Source organism: Hemicordylus capensis, chromosome 4 (genome assembly GCF_027244095.1).
Source record: "Hemicordylus capensis ecotype Gifberg chromosome 4, rHemCap1.1.pri, whole genome shotgun sequence".
NCBI classification, from domain to species: domain Eukaryota; kingdom Metazoa; phylum Chordata; class Lepidosauria; order Squamata; family Cordylidae; genus Hemicordylus; species Hemicordylus capensis.
Genome location: NC_069660.1, coordinates 266,002,935 through 266,024,240, shown reverse-complemented (window position 1 = coordinate 266,024,240; position 21,306 = coordinate 266,002,935). Strand labels below are relative to the sequence as shown.

The window sequence follows — 21,306 nt, the reverse complement described above, 5'->3', positions numbered from 1 at the left end:
GAAATCAATTCTCAGCAAAGGGCTATCCTGATTCTGTGTTCATCTATTAAAATGCAACCCCATCTCCAGTCTAGCAAGGACTTTACTGCATGATCTTGCTGTATTACACTTGCTTCTTACACAAAGCAAACTGAGTTTCTATAAGGGGCTAATGCTTTATGGCTTTTGACGCTGTTGAGATTATACCAGTAAGACATAAGACATTTACAAATCAATTTTTAATAACTAAGGACTTGTATGCACATTGAAGCATCTAGGCTCACTGTGCTTTATTGTTTTGTTTTGTGCTAAAGTTAGGAAAAGAAAGTCCCATTTTAAATTCCTGCTGAAGTTATATTTTGCCTAACTTTAAAAATGCTCAGATGCTCTAAAAGAGCTGGTATAACGCTCAATTTATGGAAGTGGTGAGGAGAATCAAATTTTGTCAGTGAAATTTGAGTTCCATCTGCTATGTTTGCTACCTTCAACCAAAAATTTGTCCACCAAAATTTGGTTTAAATTTAGACCCATCTACTTAAAAGTCAATATCTGCAAATTTTCAAATCTAAAACATACAGAATCTGACAATTTTATGTCATTTTAAAATGCATAATGTGGTGGTAATTTATTAAAACCCTGTAAGCAGTTTTTAGCTGTTCTTAACGGCCAGGTACTCTTTTAATCCCACTAAAACATTTAGAAGGAATGGGAGATTTAGCGACAGGTTTTTAAAAATAATTTCAGCTATTGCTAAAGAATCTGTTTATATTGCAATGTAATATCATTCTTTCAGCAGAGCTTCCTGCAACTGTCAACTTTTATCATAACAATAGAGTTACAAGCTCAAAAATTTCTTTTTGTGTGCCTATTTTTAATTCTCTGGAAGCCAACAGAAAGTCTTTTTTTTAACGAAATAAATAGTTCAGCTACATAACTGTAGGCAGGTAAAATATGCATCGGCAAACTCCATCCATCATAAGATTAGCTGTTCAATTCTCAGAAAGGTGGTCGGCCGTGAACTTTTAGCACCCTGGGGACTGAATGTCTCACTGAAATAGATTTTCATTCTGTTACAATTAGAGCTGTGTGGCAAAAGGATAATGCAATGCTGTTGATTTCACACAACCTTAACGATTCCAAAAATAGTCCTGACCAAATGAATTCAGTGTTTCGCTTTGTGTGTAGGTTGGGCAAGTTCCCTGAAGGATATATCGTCAAGCATACTTTAGGGAGCTTAAACTAAGGGAGAAACCTTTGCAAGTGAAGGTGACTCTTAAAGTAAGACCTTTACCATAGAGTGTGAAAGTTCTTTTGGGCTAAGCTGAACAAGCCCCATTTCATTACGCTCCTAATCTAGCTCAATGGCTCTGCACAAAATTACTGATAAAACCCAAGTTTTCAGCATCCTCTTCTGTATTCTTATTTTACAGGGCAAGATGTTTAGGATGGCATAAGCTGAGTAGCACTACTACTACTACCACCACAATTTATGTACTGTTTTTCAACAAAGTGCTCAACGCAGTTTACACAGAGAAATAAACAAGATGCTTCCCTGTTCCAAAAGGGCTCACAATATCTCCCACTGGAAACTAGTATCTCAAAGCTGTCATCCACCTGCCTGGGAGAGTGGGCATGCACCACCAAGGAGCTCATGATGGGCTCCAACCATCCCGCTTCTTGCTACTACTTTTATGTACTGCATTTATATCCTGCCTTTCCTCCAAGGAGCTCAAAAACATACATGGTTTCATCCCATCTTTACTCTCACAGCAATCTTGCTGAGACTGAAAGTTGCTGGCCCAAGTTACCCAAGTGATCTTCATGGCTGAGTGGGGATTTGAACTTGGGTCTTCCTGATCCTAATTTGACACTTTGATTACTATGTACTGAAGTCCTTGCTGGAGATTTTGAAGTTTAAGGGGAAGCGGCGAGGAGATACTTAGCAGTTGTCTAGCAACCACACTACACTACAACGAATAATTGTATATCGCTTTTCAACAAAAGTTCCCAAAGTGGTTTACAGAAATATAAATAAATAAATAAAATGGCTCCCTGTCACCAAAGGGCTCACAATCTAAAAAAGAAACATAAGATAGACACCAGCAACATCCACTGGAGGGATACTGTGCTGGGGATGGATAGGGCCAATTGCTCTGATGTGTTCCCTGACTACTTTTCCGATACAGCAAACGTATTCTGTAGCTAATCTTTCTTCACAATCCAGAATTGGCTACTTTTTCCCCACCATCCAGAACCATCCAGGATCTATCAGTTGTATGACCTTGGTCTGACCTTGTGACACATGAAAGAGAGAGAGAGCGCGCACATAATTTGATCCCCCCCTGTCTTTTTTGCCTTTTGGAGAGCTAGGATCCAGTGGAGATCCTATCAGAAAATCTTGGTGTTGGATTAGGTGCCCATTAAAACAATTTCATTAAACCACTTGCATTTTTCATTCAGACAATGGATTAGATCTTATTTTAAAAGCCCTACATTTCCCCTTAGGAAATGTTCAACTTCTTTCCAATGTTATAAAGTAAACCTGGTTTGCCCAACCAAGTGCTTCTCTTTAATCTTCCTTCAACTTTCATAATTCCAGTGCATGTGAGAGGTGATGGTCACCTAAATCAATGTTAGTATATTCCAACCAAAATATCTAAAAAGCAGAGAAGAATTAGAATGATGATTGTATCCAGAAACCCTTTAAACTGACACTGATGACAACTGATTTTCTAGGACTGCAATAATTTAGATGCTTGCTTTAGACTGAATAGGAAGCATATACTTCAATGCACTGAGCACTTGGAACACCATATCAAATAGAAAGCATCCACCTTGTACTGAAACACTGATACATGCTCTCTTCATTAAAATAAATTGATGTCAAATGCAACTTTCCAACTTACTAGGTGTTTTCCAGTCAAGCTTCCTGAGAAGTGAATTCACAGAAGAAATTGATCCATTATGAGATAGAATTTGATAATGCAGGTGTGGTGGTGTCATATGACAGGGTTGCCCAGAGAGAGAGGGGTGGTTCTTTTGCTTGGAAAGATGTTTTAGTCATTTGCCTGCTAGATATCCTCCTGATACACAATAGTCTCAGCTGAAGATCAAACACTGGACGTACTGTGCTAAGACAGGCAGAAAGAGTCACATCTGCTTGGGTCTTATTCATATGTGAGTACAAACAATGGTTCTCTTAGAGATTTGATGGGGGGCAGGCAAGAAATCTGTGTTCAAATTGTAAGGTGTTCTTGTTTAAAATGTATCTTGTGCTGAAGACAGAGAGTTTGTCAGAGTATTAAAGGTGGTGTGACAGAACCCTTAATGCCTGTGGCAATTCTGGTCAAACTGATCTTGCAGGCTTTTTATAGAACACCAAAACCTGTAAAACTAATTTGATCAGAGAAAATATGGACAAAAGAACAAAACAAGGATAAATCAAATGCAATGTGCATGCAAATAAATAAATAATTGCTGCGTGGACTACGGATAACTATGTTTCTATTATAGTACCTTCAACTTTAAAAACCTATTGTCTGTATCCAGACTATTCTAGTAAAAAATGCCATAGCAGTAGCAGCTTCAATCCACTGGATATTGCTATGATCTCATCAACTACATTAGACTGCCTTTCTGTGGACAAACTGTGATCAAGTCATGGGTTCATGAACTGTAGATGACTACTTTTTGTCCAGATGCTTTACTAGAGATGCCAGCGTTTGCATAAAAATTTGTCCTGACAAATAATGTGGAGTAACTGTTGGGTGTTAATGTGAAAAAAGCTAATTTCATACTGATTCACTCTCATTTTATTTTAAACACCCATTAAGGAATTAGAGGAAACATTGACAAATAAAGATCTTGTACATTGGGTGTTATAAGATGCAGAGCTCAAACAGCTGTCAGAAGAAACTCTCTCTCCTTGTGGCAGAGAAGGGCAGAGATTCTAGCAGTGACGCAGAGCAAAGTCTATGTATGCCACTTAGGAAGCAGACAGCACTTTAAAGTATAGATTGTTCTTTGAAAGGATCTGATGAATGAGACCCATTACCATTTAAGATTATGACTCATGGCAGAGTTTTGTGCCCTGGGTTCTTTAGATCAGGTAACAAAGTCTGCATAATTTGTGGAGTTTGGATACATGTATCACTTGATCATGAATGAATGACTTAGCAGAACTATCGCAACTATGCTAGGAGTGGCGCATAAAAACTATGGACAGACTGTACATACTATGGAGGCCAGCTGAGTTCTCCAAGAGCTCCATAAATAGAGCATCTTGCTAAGACATCAGATCCATCAGCACATTCTAATTCCTCGAAGTCTCTGAGTAATTGGAAAGAGTCCCTAATGCAAAAACAACATCTTTCTTTACTCAGAATTCTAGGTGTTTCCATTTTTAAATCTTGTCGGGCTGGGTCTACAGGCTGTGTTTTCTGATAGACAGGAAATGTAAGGAATGTTGTTGTTTTTGCCCAGGTTGGATTACTGTATAAAACAGAAAGAACAAAGTGAAGATATATGTAATAACACAATTACATATATACATTCCCTGGTCTGGCTTGTTGCTGATGATTACTTATTATGGGAACTGAAACACAGCAATACTCTAGCCCTTCCTTTATACATTGTTGGAAAAGACATTGGCTAACATCCTAACACTATGCACATGCAAGCAAAAGAAGCATGCTGGCAGTGGTTGTGTCCCACTTCAGCAGAGAGACTGCTTGTATGCTTGATTTTTGCCTATTTCTCTTTCCTCCGAAGTGTTCTGCACAATCTGAAAATTATGTCCCTGAGGGTCATTTTGCCCTCAGGGACATAATTCCAGGTTGCATAGAGCACTACCCTCAGAAGGGTAATTGGTAAAAATCCCCCTGCCCTACTTGAGCAACTGGGCTGCTGAAGTGGGATTGTAGCCCCTGCATGCATGCCTCCTTTGCTCATACATGCATAGTATCAGCCAATGGGTGCAACCTGACTTCTCTATGATACTGCTACAGTCTGAATAAACCCTATAATGTTTCCCAAGAACATTTTAAATTTGGAAAAACCCTTCTTGCTCTTGAACTGTTGTGAGCAAAAAATAAAATAAAAAATTTAGAAGTAAGAGCAGAACAGCCTGAATTAGTCTAAAAATCAGCCCTCAAACAACTTTAATTAGTCCATGAATTATGAGAATTGACCTGCATTCCGCTATGCCAGGGCTGCGCAACTTCAGCCTTCCTGCAGATGTTGGCCTACGATCCCCATAATCCAGGCCTGCACAACATAAGGCCCGGGGGCCAGATCCGGCCCACAGAAACTTTTTTGTTGGCCCCAGGCGGGCCCAAAGCATTGTGGTGCCTGATCTGAGGTGTAAAATGCCGCCTTGCCCCATGGATCTGGTGAGTTCAGCCTCCTTTCAAAACAGACCTTTGCAAGCTTTGAAAGTACATGGGAGACAGGGAAGAGGAAAGGTTGCTAGGAGCCTCCTGTTCCCTCCCTCATGCTATGGATAACTAATAACTAATAAATGTGATGATTAATGTGCTGGAAATTTACCTCTGCCCCTGCATACCAAATCATGGTTGGTTATGGCCCACCGGGGTATTTGAGCTGTGCACCCCTGCCACAATCCCTGGTTATGGGCCACTGTGTCTGGAGATTATGGGAGGTGTAGTCTTAAAACAGCTGTGGGTGGCGGGGGCTAAGTAGAGCAGGCCTACACTATGCAGATAGGTTCTACTGCTTTAAAAGATTGGCTCACAATGTCTACCAGTACCGTTTCAGTACATTTTAGAATGGTGCACTATACCCTCAGCGAGAACAGTACAATAGACCCTTTCCACAAAATAGATGGAGGACAGTTTGACTGTGAAGGACAGTTGTTCTTTCTTTCCTTTTTAAAATAAAGAAACCTAGCTCTTTATGTGTTTCCAAACAAGAGTTGTGCAGTGAGGGAAGTCATAGACTCCAAAGAATTAATACAATCAAATAAATATAAAATGAACATGAGTGAAATGGAGCAAACCATAGGGGTGGAGAAGATTTTGTCACTACACAAATGTTGCACAAATGATATCCAAGAGGGGCTCCTGCATAGGCGCATTCCATATAGCATCTCCAATCTGGAGTACTGCAATTAATGCACTAGCTGAGGGCTGTGCAACTCTGGCCCTCAGCTGTTGTTGGACTATAATTCCCATGATCCCTGACTAACAGCCCTGTGACTGGAGAGGATGGGAGCTGTGGTCCAGCTACAACTGAAGGGCCAAAGTTGTGCAGCCCTGCACTAGCTGGAAGAAACAGCTTTTTTCTCAGGTAGAAAATACTTTGTACTTCAAGTGCTCAAAAATGCAATTGCCCCAAGTATGAAAATACTTGCATAAAAGAAATGAGAAATAAATGTGTGTGTTTTGCACACAACTCTTAACATATAAGAAATGAGAAACAAATGTGTTTATTGCACAAAGCTCTGACCATGTGGAAAAGCCAAGTAGGTAAAATTTCTGAGGGAAAGAAATGGTATTAGGAAATAAGGAAACATGCTTTCCTTTTGATTTTTGAAAGCATCTTCGTTAACTCAGAGGATAACAAGCTACAATACGGAGGCAATTTAATAGAGATCAGAACTGAAGTATTTTTTAGTTTTCAGTGAAGCAAACTATAAAGCTAAGGTCAGCCTTGGTGTGCTTTCATTTGAATAGAGGAAATCACTGGGTCCTCTATTATTCTGAGATAGAATTGGTAGAAAAAGGACTGAACTCAGAAACCAGAAGGTATCCCATGACTCACAGTATAGTCTGGAGATGTGACTATTAGTGCTATTAAGGAAGCACTGTCAAAACTAATTACAGCAACACCATTGCCTGGGAACCTGACAAAAATTTATTGTCATTACAGCAGCTCCTCATTGGTGTCACTGAATCACATAAGCAACTTCCAGAAATTAGAAGAGAAGCCTAAAAGGAAACAGTCAGGGGCGTGGGCGTGGTATCTTCTGGATTTTAACGACATGCTTAATCGTTTTAAAATATGTTTCCTGGGGCTAAACAGAGACATGCAATTGTAGCCTGACAGCCATTTTTTATACAGGAAAAGCCACTTGTGGAGGGGCAGATGGGATTGGAGACATGGTAGATGGGAGTGAGTGAGTAATAAATCTGTTTCCTGCCTGCCATTTCCTTGCTCCAAATTATCCCCTCCACCCAAGTAGTACAAGAAGAGCCTGGCTAGATCAGACCAAAGGCCCATCTAGTCCAGCATCCCCCTCCCCACAGTGACCAACCAGATGTCCAAAGGGAAGCCCACAAGCAGGGCAGGAAGCCAAGGGCAAACCCACTTCTGAAATCTTGGATGGGGAGAAATGCTACCTGGAGAGCACTTTGAAACAGGAAGCAGTTGGCAAAAAATAAAAATGCCCCTCCAAGTCTCCCATTTCTCCACTTTCAATTGCCCCCTCCCAAAGCAGCTTTTCAAGATAAACAGAGGTCATCAGGCTACAGCTGTATTTATTAGCCAGCGTGGTGTAGTGGCTAGAGTGCTGGACTAGGACCGGGGAGACCCGAGTTCAAATCCCCATTCAGCGTTGATACTTGCCGGGTGACTCTGGGCCAGTCACTTCTCTCTCAGCCTAACCTACTTCACAGGGTTGTTGTGAAAGAGAAACTCAAGTATGTAGTACACCGCTCTGGGCTCCTTGGAGGAAGAGCGGGATATAAATGTAATAATAATAATAATAATAATAATTAGCATGCAATCGGCAAATGTGAGTTTTCCTGGGGGCTGGAACAAACAGCAGCTGAGAAGAAGATGTCAATCCGAGAGTTATAGCCTCCCCTAGCAAGATGCAGTCCTCTTGATACAGATCAGTCCACCCCGCCCCCCCACAGCTGCTCTTGACTAGGAAATAAGAATATAATGACCAAGCATCATTTTAATGTAACAAGTACAATCTTCCTTCCCTGCCCTAAGCAAGCAACATGCTTTGCAAATGTTAGACTAGCCAACATCTTAAGCCAATTACAAACTAAAACCCAGGCAAATTGGGCTCTATGAACCGAGCTTGTTCTAAATTCCCTGCAAGCCAGGCCTCTTTTCTTATACTTGGGAGCAGTGCCCCTTCCACCAGCAGAGTAGACTGTCCCTATCTAGTTCCAGCAAAGCATCCCTTCAGTGACTGTTACTAGTGTCTACCTTATGTTACATTTTTTGATTGTGAGCCCTTTGGGGGACATGGGACCATCTTATTTATGTATTATTTATTTTTCTATGTTTTGAGAACTTCAGTTGAACAGCGGTACTGTGTGTGTGTGTGTATTTGTAGTAGAAAAACAGTAGAATAGTAGTAACCTATTGACCAGCCTGAATTCTGATAGAAGTATTCTAATTCCTATTGGCTAAGCTGAATTCATAATTCTGTTGGTGATGGAGAAGACTTCAAGACTAGGGCCAAATGGAGTAAACTGGAGTATATGTTTTTGTGTGTGAATGCAAACAAAGGAAAAAGCAAAGGAATATATTAGTCTCCTGAATATAATTAATCAGTGGACCTATTTATGATCTTATAATGTTGGGGATGGAGTTCCAATGCATCAGCCTTCTGCACCAACTATCCTAATGACCACTAGGGGCATTGGGAGCAGAGCTAGCTAGTGAGGGTCTCTTTACCTGCTCCTACTCTATGACGCCTCCTTTGACTCCTCAGGTACTTCCTGTAGTGAGTCAGTCCTCTTCCTTTCCTCCTAGAGAGAAGATGGTAACCTCTCTCTCTCTCTCTCCCTATTCATTATGTAGCTGATAGACAGAGTAGGTATTTCCTATTTCAAATGTACTTCACCAACAAATCAATTTAGTTTAGACTCTACAGTGATCTCCATGAGTGTTACTTAAATAGCTGCAACAACTAAACTCTGCACTCTGTAACTGGAGTGGTAGATTCCTTGGTGCTTTGCTAAATAATCACAAACCCGAACAGGGTTATGGGCCCAGTAGCCCAAGAGTCTGCAGCAGAGTTTTCCTTTTAAAGTGCAGCTGAGTGAATTAGCAAAACAGCATGGATCCAGAGGTGAGCAGCACTGTCTTCTCCAAGCTAAATGGAAGTCAAAAACCCCAACATATAATTCAGCCTAAACTTCAGTACATTACTAACTTGTATATGAGAAACCCCATCTGACTTATGTAGAGTGCAAAAAATAAGGCACATGCTTAACTTTGTTGTTGTTGGACTGAGGCTGGAAAGGTTGACCCTGAAAAGCTCCTTTTCAGAACCCTGAGATGGTCAGTAAAGCACTGAAATAATTCTAGATGATTCTAGAACTGAAGTCCTGCAATTTAGAACAGCAACTTCAATAATATAATCACAGTTTATCACTTGAGACTCAAATGTAGCATGGCATTAATTCACAGTCTGATCTTTCAGTCCCATCTCTTTAATGATCTTATTAGCTACTGTGCACTTAAAGTAAATTTACATAACTAGCAATTGTCTGAAATTTAGCATAATGCAGACTTGCTTGACATTTGATGTACTCCATCTCTTGGGCATACATTTTAAATTTTAATTCTGCATACTATATCTCTCTCTGGCAATTGTGGCAGACATGCACTACTATGGGATGTGTGACCAAGGAAAGCAATGGCCCTATGAGTAGGATAAAGTTACAGTCAGATAATTAGGGCAAAATGTGAAAAACAAGAGTAAGATGCAATTTAGTTACTTTTCTTACTAATCGTCAAAGTAAGGTGAGCAGAAAAGTGGAGGGAGAGGATACAACAGCGTTTTAATGATATTAACAATGAACAACATTAGGAGTAACCTTACATTTTAATGACTATCTGTTGCTCATTTACAAGTAGTTTAAACATACTGAATCTGTCTTCTGGTTTAAAAAGGTTTATTACAATCAGGCAGGAATTCAACTTTAGGTATAGCTGTCCCTATAGTATATATATTTTTATAATCAAATCTGATTCGAGCCAACAGCTGAAAATGCAGGAAATGAACAAGCATCTTATTGGTTGCATATGGCATCATCTACCACACTACACTACACCGATATTTCTCTATCAGTTATTCACTCTATGTTCCAGCTAGTCTTAAATAGACAAAACAAAAGATCTATCAAACATGGGGAGTCACCAAAAGAATGTACTATCACAAGACATTTCTCAATAATTTTGAATGTACTTCAAGAAATGTGGTTTGAATTTGAGTCCTTGGGGGGAAAAATAAATAAAGAGCCACTCTATTGTACATAGATGTGTAGGCTGGGCGATTATATTATCAGGCACCAAAGAAGTAGATACCCAACATCTCAGAAGCACAAAACGTTGCCCTTTGGTAATGGGACTATAGCAATACAAAACAAAACAATCTGCTCTAAAGTTGGCAGTGGTTGGAGAAGAGACATGCACTGTTAGCAGTCGATGCTAACACTACAATTGCCCCACTACAGTGAAACTCTGAAAGGATAAAATAGTAGTGGGTTGCTATGTTGATAAAAATCTGTAAGTAACTGTAGTACAATGTCTTTATTATAGGGTTCAAAAACTGCAGCCCTCCTGCAGATGTTGGCTTATAACTCCTATCATTTTTGGCTACTGGACATTATGATTGGGGATAATAGGAGTCATAGTCCAACAACAGCCAGAGGGCTTTATGAGAACCAACCACAATGTCATAAAATAATGAGCAAGCTCTTGAATTTATCAGCTGAATGCTAAATCAAAAGGTGTGTGTATGTGGGGGGAGATATAAAGATGAAGACCATAGTGAAAAAGTAGTTTGTAATAGTCTTAATATGGAAGTGGCGGAGGTGTTTTGTAGCAGAAGTGACAGAGGTGATTCCTCATCCGGAATAATGATTGTTTTTTTTTTTACACATTAGTAGAACTTCCTATGCTCGAGTAGTCCCATTGGTTACAATGGATGCCCCCCACCCCAACATTTTCATGTCACAGAACCCACAATAATTTTCACTCCTTGGAAGTGCATTATTGACCCCCACATCCCAAGCATGGCATCCTGTGTGACTGCAAGACTTACTGATAATGTGAGTTCTCAGCTAAGAAAATATGGATCCTCTTTGAGAGAGGTTGAGGATCCATATTTCAACAGCTCTGTTCTCAGCATTTCAGCTTAAAGGACATGCTGTGACTGACCTAAAGAAAATTTGGAGGCTCATCAAGTGCATTCTACAGGCCAGTCACAATCATCACATTTATTTATTTTTTTGCTTAGTTTCTTGTCAGTTGTCCTGGGCACAGACTTCCTGGGTACACACAATACAAATGTCTTCTGTCCATCCAAGCCAAACACAGTGCTTCCCTTTGTGAACGTGGTTGCATCTCTGGCGGTATGTCTGGCTTCTTGTGTATCATAGTGCCTACACAGTGCATTCTTGCCACACTCTTGCTGATGTTCTCGCATGTGCAGAGTAATGTTCATCTGAACCTGCCCTCAGAGAATTGTGATGAGAGATAAGCTTTTCCCAGTATATAGTTAGTAGATGCTCTCAGCAAGAATGTGGCAAGAATGCACTTGCCTTGATGTCACTGGTGGATGCACCAATGCACTCTCAGCACATCCTTTAATCATGTGAGAGGCATGCTCATCTGAATCACCCCTTTACATACACTTCAGCAAGCGGCCAAAGTGTTGTCCATATTGTTGGATGGCCTACTTGTCTTTGTTGCAGTCCCTCCAGCTTGCTTTCCAAGATAAAAACCTCATGTCAGTGAGTAGAATATTTCTGCATCACAGCGCCACCATAATTTCAAACTGTACTTCTTTGGCTTGCTTAGAATGTGTTGCCAGAAGGAACAGCATATTGGAAACTTAACAGCTGCTCATCAAATGCTGGTCAAACCCAGGAATATAGTTGTGCTGCAGCTGCTGAACAAACAAGGTCCTGATACCTGTAATGGTTGCCAGCTTGGCAATCAATCTTCTATCCTGACATGTGGCTTGGTCATTTAACCTTAAATTACTTGTAATGTCCTCAAATCATCTCAGCTGCATTGTGACCCAGAAGCAGGAAGGCCCCAAATGTACTGCCCATAGTCCCTGCAGTGCTGCCTGATTGGCATGAAACACACCAACCAGGACTATCAGGTTAAGATACACTTTCAGTTCTGTTAGGTCAAGGTACTTCCATCAGATCATAGGAAGCTGTTGCTTACTGAGTCAGACCATAGATCCATCTAGAGCAGCATTGTCTACTCTGACTGGCTGTGGCTCTCCAGGACTTCAGGCATTATTTGGATTCTTCCCTCAGGGTTCATGATGGTCTCCTCTCTCTAGCCCCCCTCTCAGAATTCAGGGGAGGGAATTACTTCACTCACTGCCTCTTCTTGCTGGACTCTTTTGGTCTGGCCTCTCACTGGAGGAAGCACCCCCCCTCCCCTACAGCAGTGTGCAGTGGGAAAATAATAAAATGGTTGTAGACCACCTTTTGCCATTTATGCTTGTCATGTAACCATCTTGGTAACTTCAATGGCAGTTAAGTGAGGTTCAGCAAACTGTTGAGTGCCACACATCCCACCTCTACATCTTCTTGCTCTCTCCACCTGGAACTAAGCTGCAACACACATACACCCAATGGTCTGTATCCCAGTAGGAGAAATGGGAAAAGACCAGAGATGAACTGCAGATGGTCGAATCACTGATGCCAGGCTTACTGAAGCTGACATGTTGTGGTTGCTGCTGTTGTGACCCTTTTGGCTTGGTTCTGCAGGCTAAAACCCCTGCTTCTGCAAAGTCAGATGCTTCTGAATGCTTTACTTGTTCCAAATACTAGGTCTGACAATGTGGGAGGGGCTGGTTTCATCCGCCCTTACTCGGGAGCACAGAATTCTACAGTACCTCAGACTGGTTTTGAGACACTATCACCATCTGGGGAAACAAAACTGAAGTTTCCAAAGAGAAAGAGGGTGTCCTCCCCCATTCCAAAGAGCTTAAAGTGGGCATGGGAAAGATACAGGCTCGGACTGGCTCACAGGGCAACAGGGCATATTCCCGGTGCGCCCCACCCGCGGGGCACCCCTGTGCCCCGACTCCCACCCTTAAGTACCCATTCTGCTCAAAACCCAGCGCCCTCCCCACATACATTCCACTGCCCTCTCAGTGACCCCAGTCCGGCCCTGGAAAGATACCACCCCACCATAGAAAGCCCATTCAAAAGTTGCCCCCCCGACTTATAATGGGAATGAGATAGAAGTCACCCCACCATAGAAAGCCCATTTATTTCTTGGGTTTCCCCCCCCTCCCAATTGACTTACTGTATAATGGGAATGGGATAGAAATCACCCCACCATAGAAAGCTCATTCATTTGAGGGTAATTTTCTACCGTGTGTCATATTGTTAGTAGTAACTGGCCACAGCCCCTGCTTTATCTCTCAGTGTCAGCCACCCACTCTCAGCTGCCCCCTCCCTGCCGCTCACCCGCTCGCCCCTTCCCCACCGCTCACCTGCTCACCCTTCCCCGTTGCTCGCCCCTCCCTGCTCACTTGCCCCCTCCCCGCCCACTCACCTGCTTGCTCACTCACTCTACCCGCTCCTCTTTCCTGTCTTCATATGGAATCTGCATTGCCCAATCACCATGGTGCTTCTGCTCTGTTACCTTCAATTGGTAAAGCACTGTGTGGGTGGGGCTTGCCATGTACAACCTTAGCGTATTATATAGAGAGATGGAAGAAAAGGTGGGCTGTTGGCAAAGAAGGTAAGTCCCACCCTCCTCTTCAAGAATGGATGGATACAGTTGGATAAGGAAATCAAGACAAGAATTGCTGGACCCAAGCAGTAATTAAGCGACCAGAAGGACCTAACTGGAACAATGCTATAAAATTTGTCATCTCCCCTTCAGGTCCATTGTGCAGAAGGAAAACCAATCACAGTTACAGAAAAAGCTATTCTAAACTAAGCCACTAAGAATAGTATTGTTTTACAAATAATGCTGACAAAGGATTATTGTTCAGGCTATTGAAAAACGACATGAATGCCTCTAGCCAAAGGATTCCATAATTGTTTTTAACTGTAATATACTATGCAGCTTCTCCAGTGAACCTTTGGAGAATGGCTAAATCAAGTCAGATGATGGAAGCAGTAGATATCTCTCAGGTGAAGCATCAGCATGAACACCACCAAGAAGATGCATTTGGACCAAGTAATTCCCCCATCATTGCTATACAAGTATAGAACTGTAATGTATTTAGGGGTATATTGTGTTGGGTAATAATATATCATTTTGAGTTTATGACCCTACTGGTATACCCGGAAGGGGTGTGCAATCCAACTGTGAACAACAGTAGTACAATAGTAAGAACATAAGAACAGCCCTGCTGGATCAGGCCCAAGGCCAGCATCCTATTTCACACAGTGGCCCACCAGATGCCTCTGGGAAGTCCCTTGGCAAGAGCTGAGGGTATGTCCTTTCTAATGTAGTAGCACAGTAGTGTAGTAGCACAGATAGGACAGGCATTTTTTTAAAAAGTCATGGATAAAAAGATATAAAACAATCTAACAATGTTTTACCCAACCTAATTTTCATGGAGCCACATAATGGCGTAGTGGGGAAATGACTTGACTAGCAAGCCAGAACTGGAAACATCCCTCCTGGTATGTTTCCCAGACTATGAGAAACACCTATATCCTGCAGCAGCAATATAAGAAGATGTTGAAAGGCATCATCTCATACTGCGCAGGAGGAGGCAATGGTAAATCCCTCCTGTATTCTACCAAAGACAACCACAGGACTCTGTGGTCACCAGGAGTCTACACCGACTCAAAGGCACACTTTAATTCTTATGGAAGGAAGACAACTATATTTCTGGTATGTAATTGTTCATTCATGACATGAACTGGTGAATCGTATCAGGCACATGATGCCATTTCATTGATAAAGCAAAGCAGGATTTAGTCTGGTTAACATCTGAATGGGAGACTGGCTTGGAATCCATCTAAGCTGCTCTGTTCTTCTCAATGGAAGAGCAACAAGTATAACAAACAATATCACTTCTGTAATATCACTAATAGCCAATTATGTGCTGACTTCTGTTAATTTCATTGTTGTCCTGTTTTGAATTACTTGATTATTTTGTACTATGTTCTTTTAATATGTTTGTGAGCTGATCTGAGGGCTTTTGGTTGAAAAGCAGCACTGAAATACATAGCACACTGTTACTAATAATGAATACAAAGTAAACAATATTTTTCTTTTGAAAATTCTGTTTCATTTTTACTATAATAAATACGGATCTATATATTTGGGATTAGCAGATGGTACACATATGGGGCTGCAGAAGGCAAGCAGGGGAGTGGAGTGGATGACTGAGAATTCCTTCTCATATAAATCTCCCTGCACACAGAAAATCAACATGCCAAAGAGAAAGTTGAGCTAAAACCCCAGCTTTCCATGGACACAGAATTTTTGAGATGCGGGAGATCTACTTACATAGTTCCCCAATTGCATTCTGAAGGGGAGCTATCCTACAGGAAGCTCTATTGCATACTTGTTATGAATATATCAGTCTTCTCAGATCTTTGGGATGAACAGTCACACTCAGCATTAGCATGGGCACTTATAAGGGTAAAACTGCTCCTTGCTACAGCTACAGTTTTAAGCAACTTCAGCAATGCCTAATATCTGAAATATAAGTCCATGGGATTAACATGGGATTTCCCACCTTTCTCGCCTTCTAAAACAAGGTCTCATTTCAACCATGCAGGATTACACTCTGGATTGACATTTCAAAGGGAGGGGAAGATGAAGAGGAAAAGCTTTAGGAAGCATGTATTACATGATAGCGGTCTAGATGAGAAGAATGGGCCACTTGTTTCTAAGACACCTGCAAGCATAACCAGAAAAACGGCTTGTGCTGTTAGTTAGGGATAAAACAAAACAGTTCCTACCCATTAAAGTAAAAATCATGTATTGAATCTGACTCCAGAGATGGTGCAGTATGATAAGAAAAGCCAAAACTGAAATGGAGAATGCTAATCCCTGTGAGGAAATAATGAGAAGAACACTTCACTAATGTCATCAGAATAAATTGCTCATTATTGCTGAGCTTTGTGAGGTAGACATTCAATTTTCAGGAAATGGTTTTCCCCCTGTACCATTTAAAATGTTGTGTGTGTAGGTAGTTATGATGAAAACACTCATGGGTAGATTTGATACACATGTAAATTGGACTTTGTGTTAAATTAGTCCTTGTAAGAAGCACATGCACAGATAAAATATCAGGCAGACAAAATCCCCACGAATCCACTTCTAGAAGCCATCCTTTGTAAAGACACCTTCTGTGGTCCTTGTACTGCTCCAAAATAGGCATATTGATTTTATATCTGTCATGCCTTCCCCCAAAGAATTCTGGGAATTGCATTTTAATGAAGGTACTGAAACCTCTGTTAGAGATCTGTGCTCCTACCGACCATCCCATGTCCTCTCAAAGACCTAGAGATCCCACTATGATTATAGTAATGCATTATATAATGGTGGCTGACATCCAGATGAATGTAAAGTGCATCAAAAGCTGCTTCATATGCACATGGGGAGGGGGGACTCCCCCCTTCTCCCCTTCCTTCTGCAGCCCACAGTGCCTCTAACCTCAAGGACATGTTTTGGGGAGGCACAGTTGTGCATGGGAAACATTTTTCGGTGCATTAGTCCAGATTTCAGCCAGTAACTATAACTAATAATTAAACTAACTATAACTAACAGTTAAGTCTGCAACATAGATATGTCATATGAACCTTCCTTATACTGAATCAGACCACTAGTCAATCTAGTATTATCTGCTATCCTTGGCAACAGCTCTCCAGGGTCTGAGGTCTTGAGGTCTTTCCTATCACCTGCTACCTGATCCTTATAATTAGAGATGCCGGAAATTGAAATTGAACCTGGGACTTTCTGCATATAAACCATGTGCTCTGGTACTGAGCTACGACCCCTCCTGCTGTTACTACTCTGACATTTCCCCCCCGCTAACTTGGCAAAGAGGCACCTTTTAACGTGGTGATTCTCTTTATTTAGCAGGGGGAGAGTAACTGGTCCTATCTACCCCCAGCACAGTACCTCCAGTGACTGCTGCTGGTGTCTATCTTATGTTTCCTTTAGATTGTGAGCCCTTTGAGGACAGGGATCCATCTTATTTATTTATTTATTATTTCTCTGTGTGAACTGCCCTGAGCCATTTTGGAAGGGTGGTATAGAAATCGAATGAACAAACAAACAAACAAACAAACAAAACCAACAAACATTTCCTGGCCCTATTGCTTGCCTCAGTGCAGCGCTATCTTGATGTCAGGTACTCTCTTGTTTCTACTAAGCTTTCTTCTTCTTCCCTGTTTGGCACTATATCCTTCCCACCACTGCTGGGTTGCTCATGACAACTGCTGAAACCTGTTCTTTTTGCTACCCCTTCTCCTATTCTTACTGTAAGCAAAGCTTTCCCAAAACAATTACTTTAAGAGCAATCCATAGCACATGTACATAGAAGTTCCATAGAAATCAAGAGACGTACTTCCATGTTATGGACTTAGAATGGCTAGAAATGTGAAAAAGAAAAGAAAAAGAAAGAAAAGAAAAAGAAAGAAAAGAAAAGAAGACATGATGATTTGTCACTCTGGAATGCATATAGTAACAGTTAGTGAATCTTTTTAAGGCCTCAAGAACTTCACGCATGCAAGGGTGAGTTCATGTATGTTAGATATATTGTTTGCATGTGGTCTTCAGTAATCTATTAAGCATGTGATAGATTTCATGAGCATATTTGAAAGGGGGGGAAATCTTGAGGCAACAATGGATGAAATCTTGGCTTTGCAATACAACTCCCACTGATTTTATTAAGCAAGAATTTCAAGACATCATCAGTGTCAATCTTATTGAAAGCACAATAATGGTAATTTATTGTAGATCTACCATCATACTGTATTAACTGTATTGCATTGTATGGTCTTCTGACCTTAGCAAAACATTATTTGGAAAATACTTCGGAGAAGTTATTGGCACTGCAATATTAATTTAAAGCACACCATGCTTTCTTTAAAATGCTATCAGTATTAAAAAAGAAGTCTACTGCAGTTGCAAATCACAGTATATATATAAAGAAGAGGTTAAGCAGGGACAACTGTATATTCCAGATGAATGAATGATATGATAGCATAATCATAGCTGGGGGAGAATTAGAAGAAAAGCTGAATATCCAGCAGCTCCATTATCTATCTCATTTACAAATTTAAGAACAATGACCAATGGAACAGTGTGTCGCTATTCTGGTATTTGCATGTGTGACATTCTGATCAATTAGATATTTTCAGGTCTAACTGACCTTGTGCATGAAAAATACTGAGCTGTCTCCAAAGATAATTCTTACAGACATGGGGCAAGATCCAAAGAATTACTTTAGATGTATCCAAAGGCTTGTGCACTGCACCACACACCATCTCATCAACTGTCTTTGAAACTCTTCTGCATTCCAGAAGAGGTTTTTAGTGCAGCATTTTAGAGGGGGGCAGGGGGCTACCATGTGAGAAATTCAAGGCCAAAGCCCTGCTGGGCATTTGGAAGTCGTTCATCATTCTTTGGATCTCAGCCATGTATGTATCTTAATACCCATGTCTTAACTCCTTTGCCAATGTCGCTTTAGAACAATTATATGTACACATGTTTCACGCTGACTGCAGGACAGGTGCGCAAGATGAACATACATTCAAATTTCTTTGTTGAAGTTGTTTCTTGGGAATGAAACTATCATACATCAAACCATTCCAAAGCAATTAACAAGGGTCTTAAAACATGTACAGAAAAAACTATCAGTGCATTTTTACTAGAATGCTAGTATATAAACTCATGATAATGAAATAACCATGTGCTGTGCATTAATTTACAATATTGTATGCATCTGACTTTGAAGATGCAGCCTTTATTTTGAATCATAGTGATCTTTCTCTAGATTTCATTGAACCTCCACCAGGTTGTTCTGATATGATCACCGATCATAGTTTACCCACAGGTTTGTTTTCCTTCATAAACATTTCATGTCCTGACTGAGTGCAACGTATTTGGAGGCTATATACTAACCTGAGAAGTCGCTGCGGGTGTATTCACTTCCTTGCCACTCACAGAAGAACTTCCATTTGCTGCAGTTGCTTCTGTGGCTTGTGCCTTCTTTACTTTCACCTCTAGAGGGATGGAAGGCCCTACCTGCCTATTTTCGGTCACTGGGGCTGTATTTGAATTGCTGGCTTGTCGTGGCTGAGCTTTATACCAGCTAGGATAAAACAAGGGATCTGTTGCTTCCCCACTTGATGGTGGCTCGGCTTCTAGTCCTCCAGACTGCTGAGTAGTAGTCAGCACAACTTCACCCTTAATGGAACAAATATATAAAGAAATCATCTGGGGGTGAGTAACTGCATATGTTAAGAACATAAGAAGAGCTCTGCTGGATCAGGCCCAAGGCCCATCTAGACCAGCATCCTGTTTCACACAGTGGCCCACCAGATGCCTCTGGGAAGCCCACAGGCAAGAGGGGAGGGCTTGCCCTCTCTCAAGATAATGAGGTTACTAAAGTTGTGGCGAAATTCTTTTATGTCACTATTAGACTAAGATCTTGTTTAAGATCTAATTCTTAGGAGCTGCTGTTTTGTCCTGATTGTTGTGTATTGTATTGCTGTTGGCATATTTTGCTTTTAATCTTGTTTTAATCTTTGTATGATCTCTGTATGGCCTATGGCTGTAATAAATTGATTGATTGGCTTGCCCTCTCTCCTACTGTTGCTCCCCTGCAACTGGTATTCAGAGGCATCTTGCCTCTGAGGCTGAAGGTGGCCTTTAGCCACCAGACTAGTAGCCATGGATGTTCTCTCACAAACAAAGGTTCTTCTGAATGAGCTAAGAGTCATTGTCCTTCAAACAATACTTTTGATTTGCTATGTTGGGATTAAGAACTTGGCTGCAGCTAAATTATCTATTCATTTGTTATTGCTGTGATAATAACATGAGTGATGACATCACTTTTCATAACTGTCTTATACCGAGTCAGATCATAGGTCCATCTAGCTCAGTATTGTCTACACAGACTGGCAGTAGCTTCTCCAAGGTTGCAGGCAGGAGTCTCTCTCAGCCCTATCTTGGAGATACCCAGAAGGGAACTAGGAATCTTCTTCATGCAAAGCAGATGCTCTTTCCAGAGCGGCGCCATCCCTTGAGGGGAATATCTTACAGTGCTTACACAGGTAGACTCCTATTCAAATACAAACCAGGGTGGACCCTGCTTAGCAAAGGGGATCATTCATGCTTGCTACCACAAGACCAGCTCTCCTCCATTTACTTGAGATGACCTGATTCAGTGATTGCACTGATAAAGTCCAAACCATAGTCTTTGAATTACAGTCGTTCCATTCCTGGTAACTTTCGCGGTTGGCAAATTCGCAGCAGACGAGCCATTGGGTTCAATGGCAAACAGGGGGTTAGGGGAATCGTGGTCGCGAAGTGACTGGAAACAAGGCAAAAAGTTGAGAGAATTGCCCCTTGACCCCCTGAAATGACCTCCTGACCAGCAGAAATGACCTCCGACCCCCCAAAAAATCACCCCTGCACCCACAAAAAGTCATACCCTAACCCCCGAAAATGACCCTCTGACCCCAGAAATGACCCTCTGACTCCTGACATTACCCAAAACTACCCTGAATTTTTTTAAAAAATAAAAAATACAATTGCCAAACCGCGGATACTCAGTTGGTGAGGGTGATCACAATTTTCCAGTTGTGGATACTTAAATCCACGACTGGGATAACCGCAATAGGTGAGGGACGACTGTACGCCAGCAGCAACAGCCCTATTTGTCAAGAATGTTTTGTAAAAGAAATCAGGCGAAACCATTCCTGTGAAAAAATGACTAGGTAGTAAGAGGGAGAGCATATTGATATATTCTTAGATCATCCAGGGATACCTTTATGTGGCTTGTGCTCTCAAAGATATCTGGATATACATTATGCGTGTGTTAGGTATGACTATATTCTGAAAGTTACCATTAATGACTACGCAACTCAAAGCATGACATACAGGTACAAAAGCACTCAGGACTGGGATGTCCAGTTTGGACATTGGACAGATCTGTTGGTGTGATTTTGATTCATTTAAACGGGGTGTTTGCTGCCAAAGCAGACTAGAAACTGAGATGTTATTCTGTTAAACTAATTGTTTGAATTGTGTTACTCCGCATTTTTCATAAAGTAGGTTTTTACCCCAGCTAACTTGGCAAAGAGGCACCTTTTAACGTGGTGATTCTCTTTATTTAGCAGGGGGAGAGTAACTGGCCCTGTTCACCCTCAGCACAGT

At 41.2% G+C, this 21,306-nt stretch overlaps 1 protein-coding gene across 5 annotated transcripts in view; it reads right to left on the bottom strand.

Annotated features, from left to right (window-relative positions):
* TRIM55 (tripartite motif containing 55) overlaps nt 1–21,306 on the bottom strand; it is a 64,647-nt gene that overhangs the window by 7,429 nt on the left and 35,912 nt on the right. The window contains exons 9-10 of one of the 5 annotated variants that reach the window (XM_053249335.1): nt 19,048–19,332; nt 15,876–15,966 (exon numbers count right to left, since the gene is read on the bottom strand). The exons of 1 other annotated variant lie outside the window; for it this stretch is intronic. In XM_053249335.1, the coding sequence (XP_053105310.1) occupies nt 15,876–15,966; nt 19,048–19,332 (376 nt within the window). 3 more of the 5 variants (XM_053249333.1, XM_053249336.1, XM_053249334.1) reach the window with 3 other exon arrangements.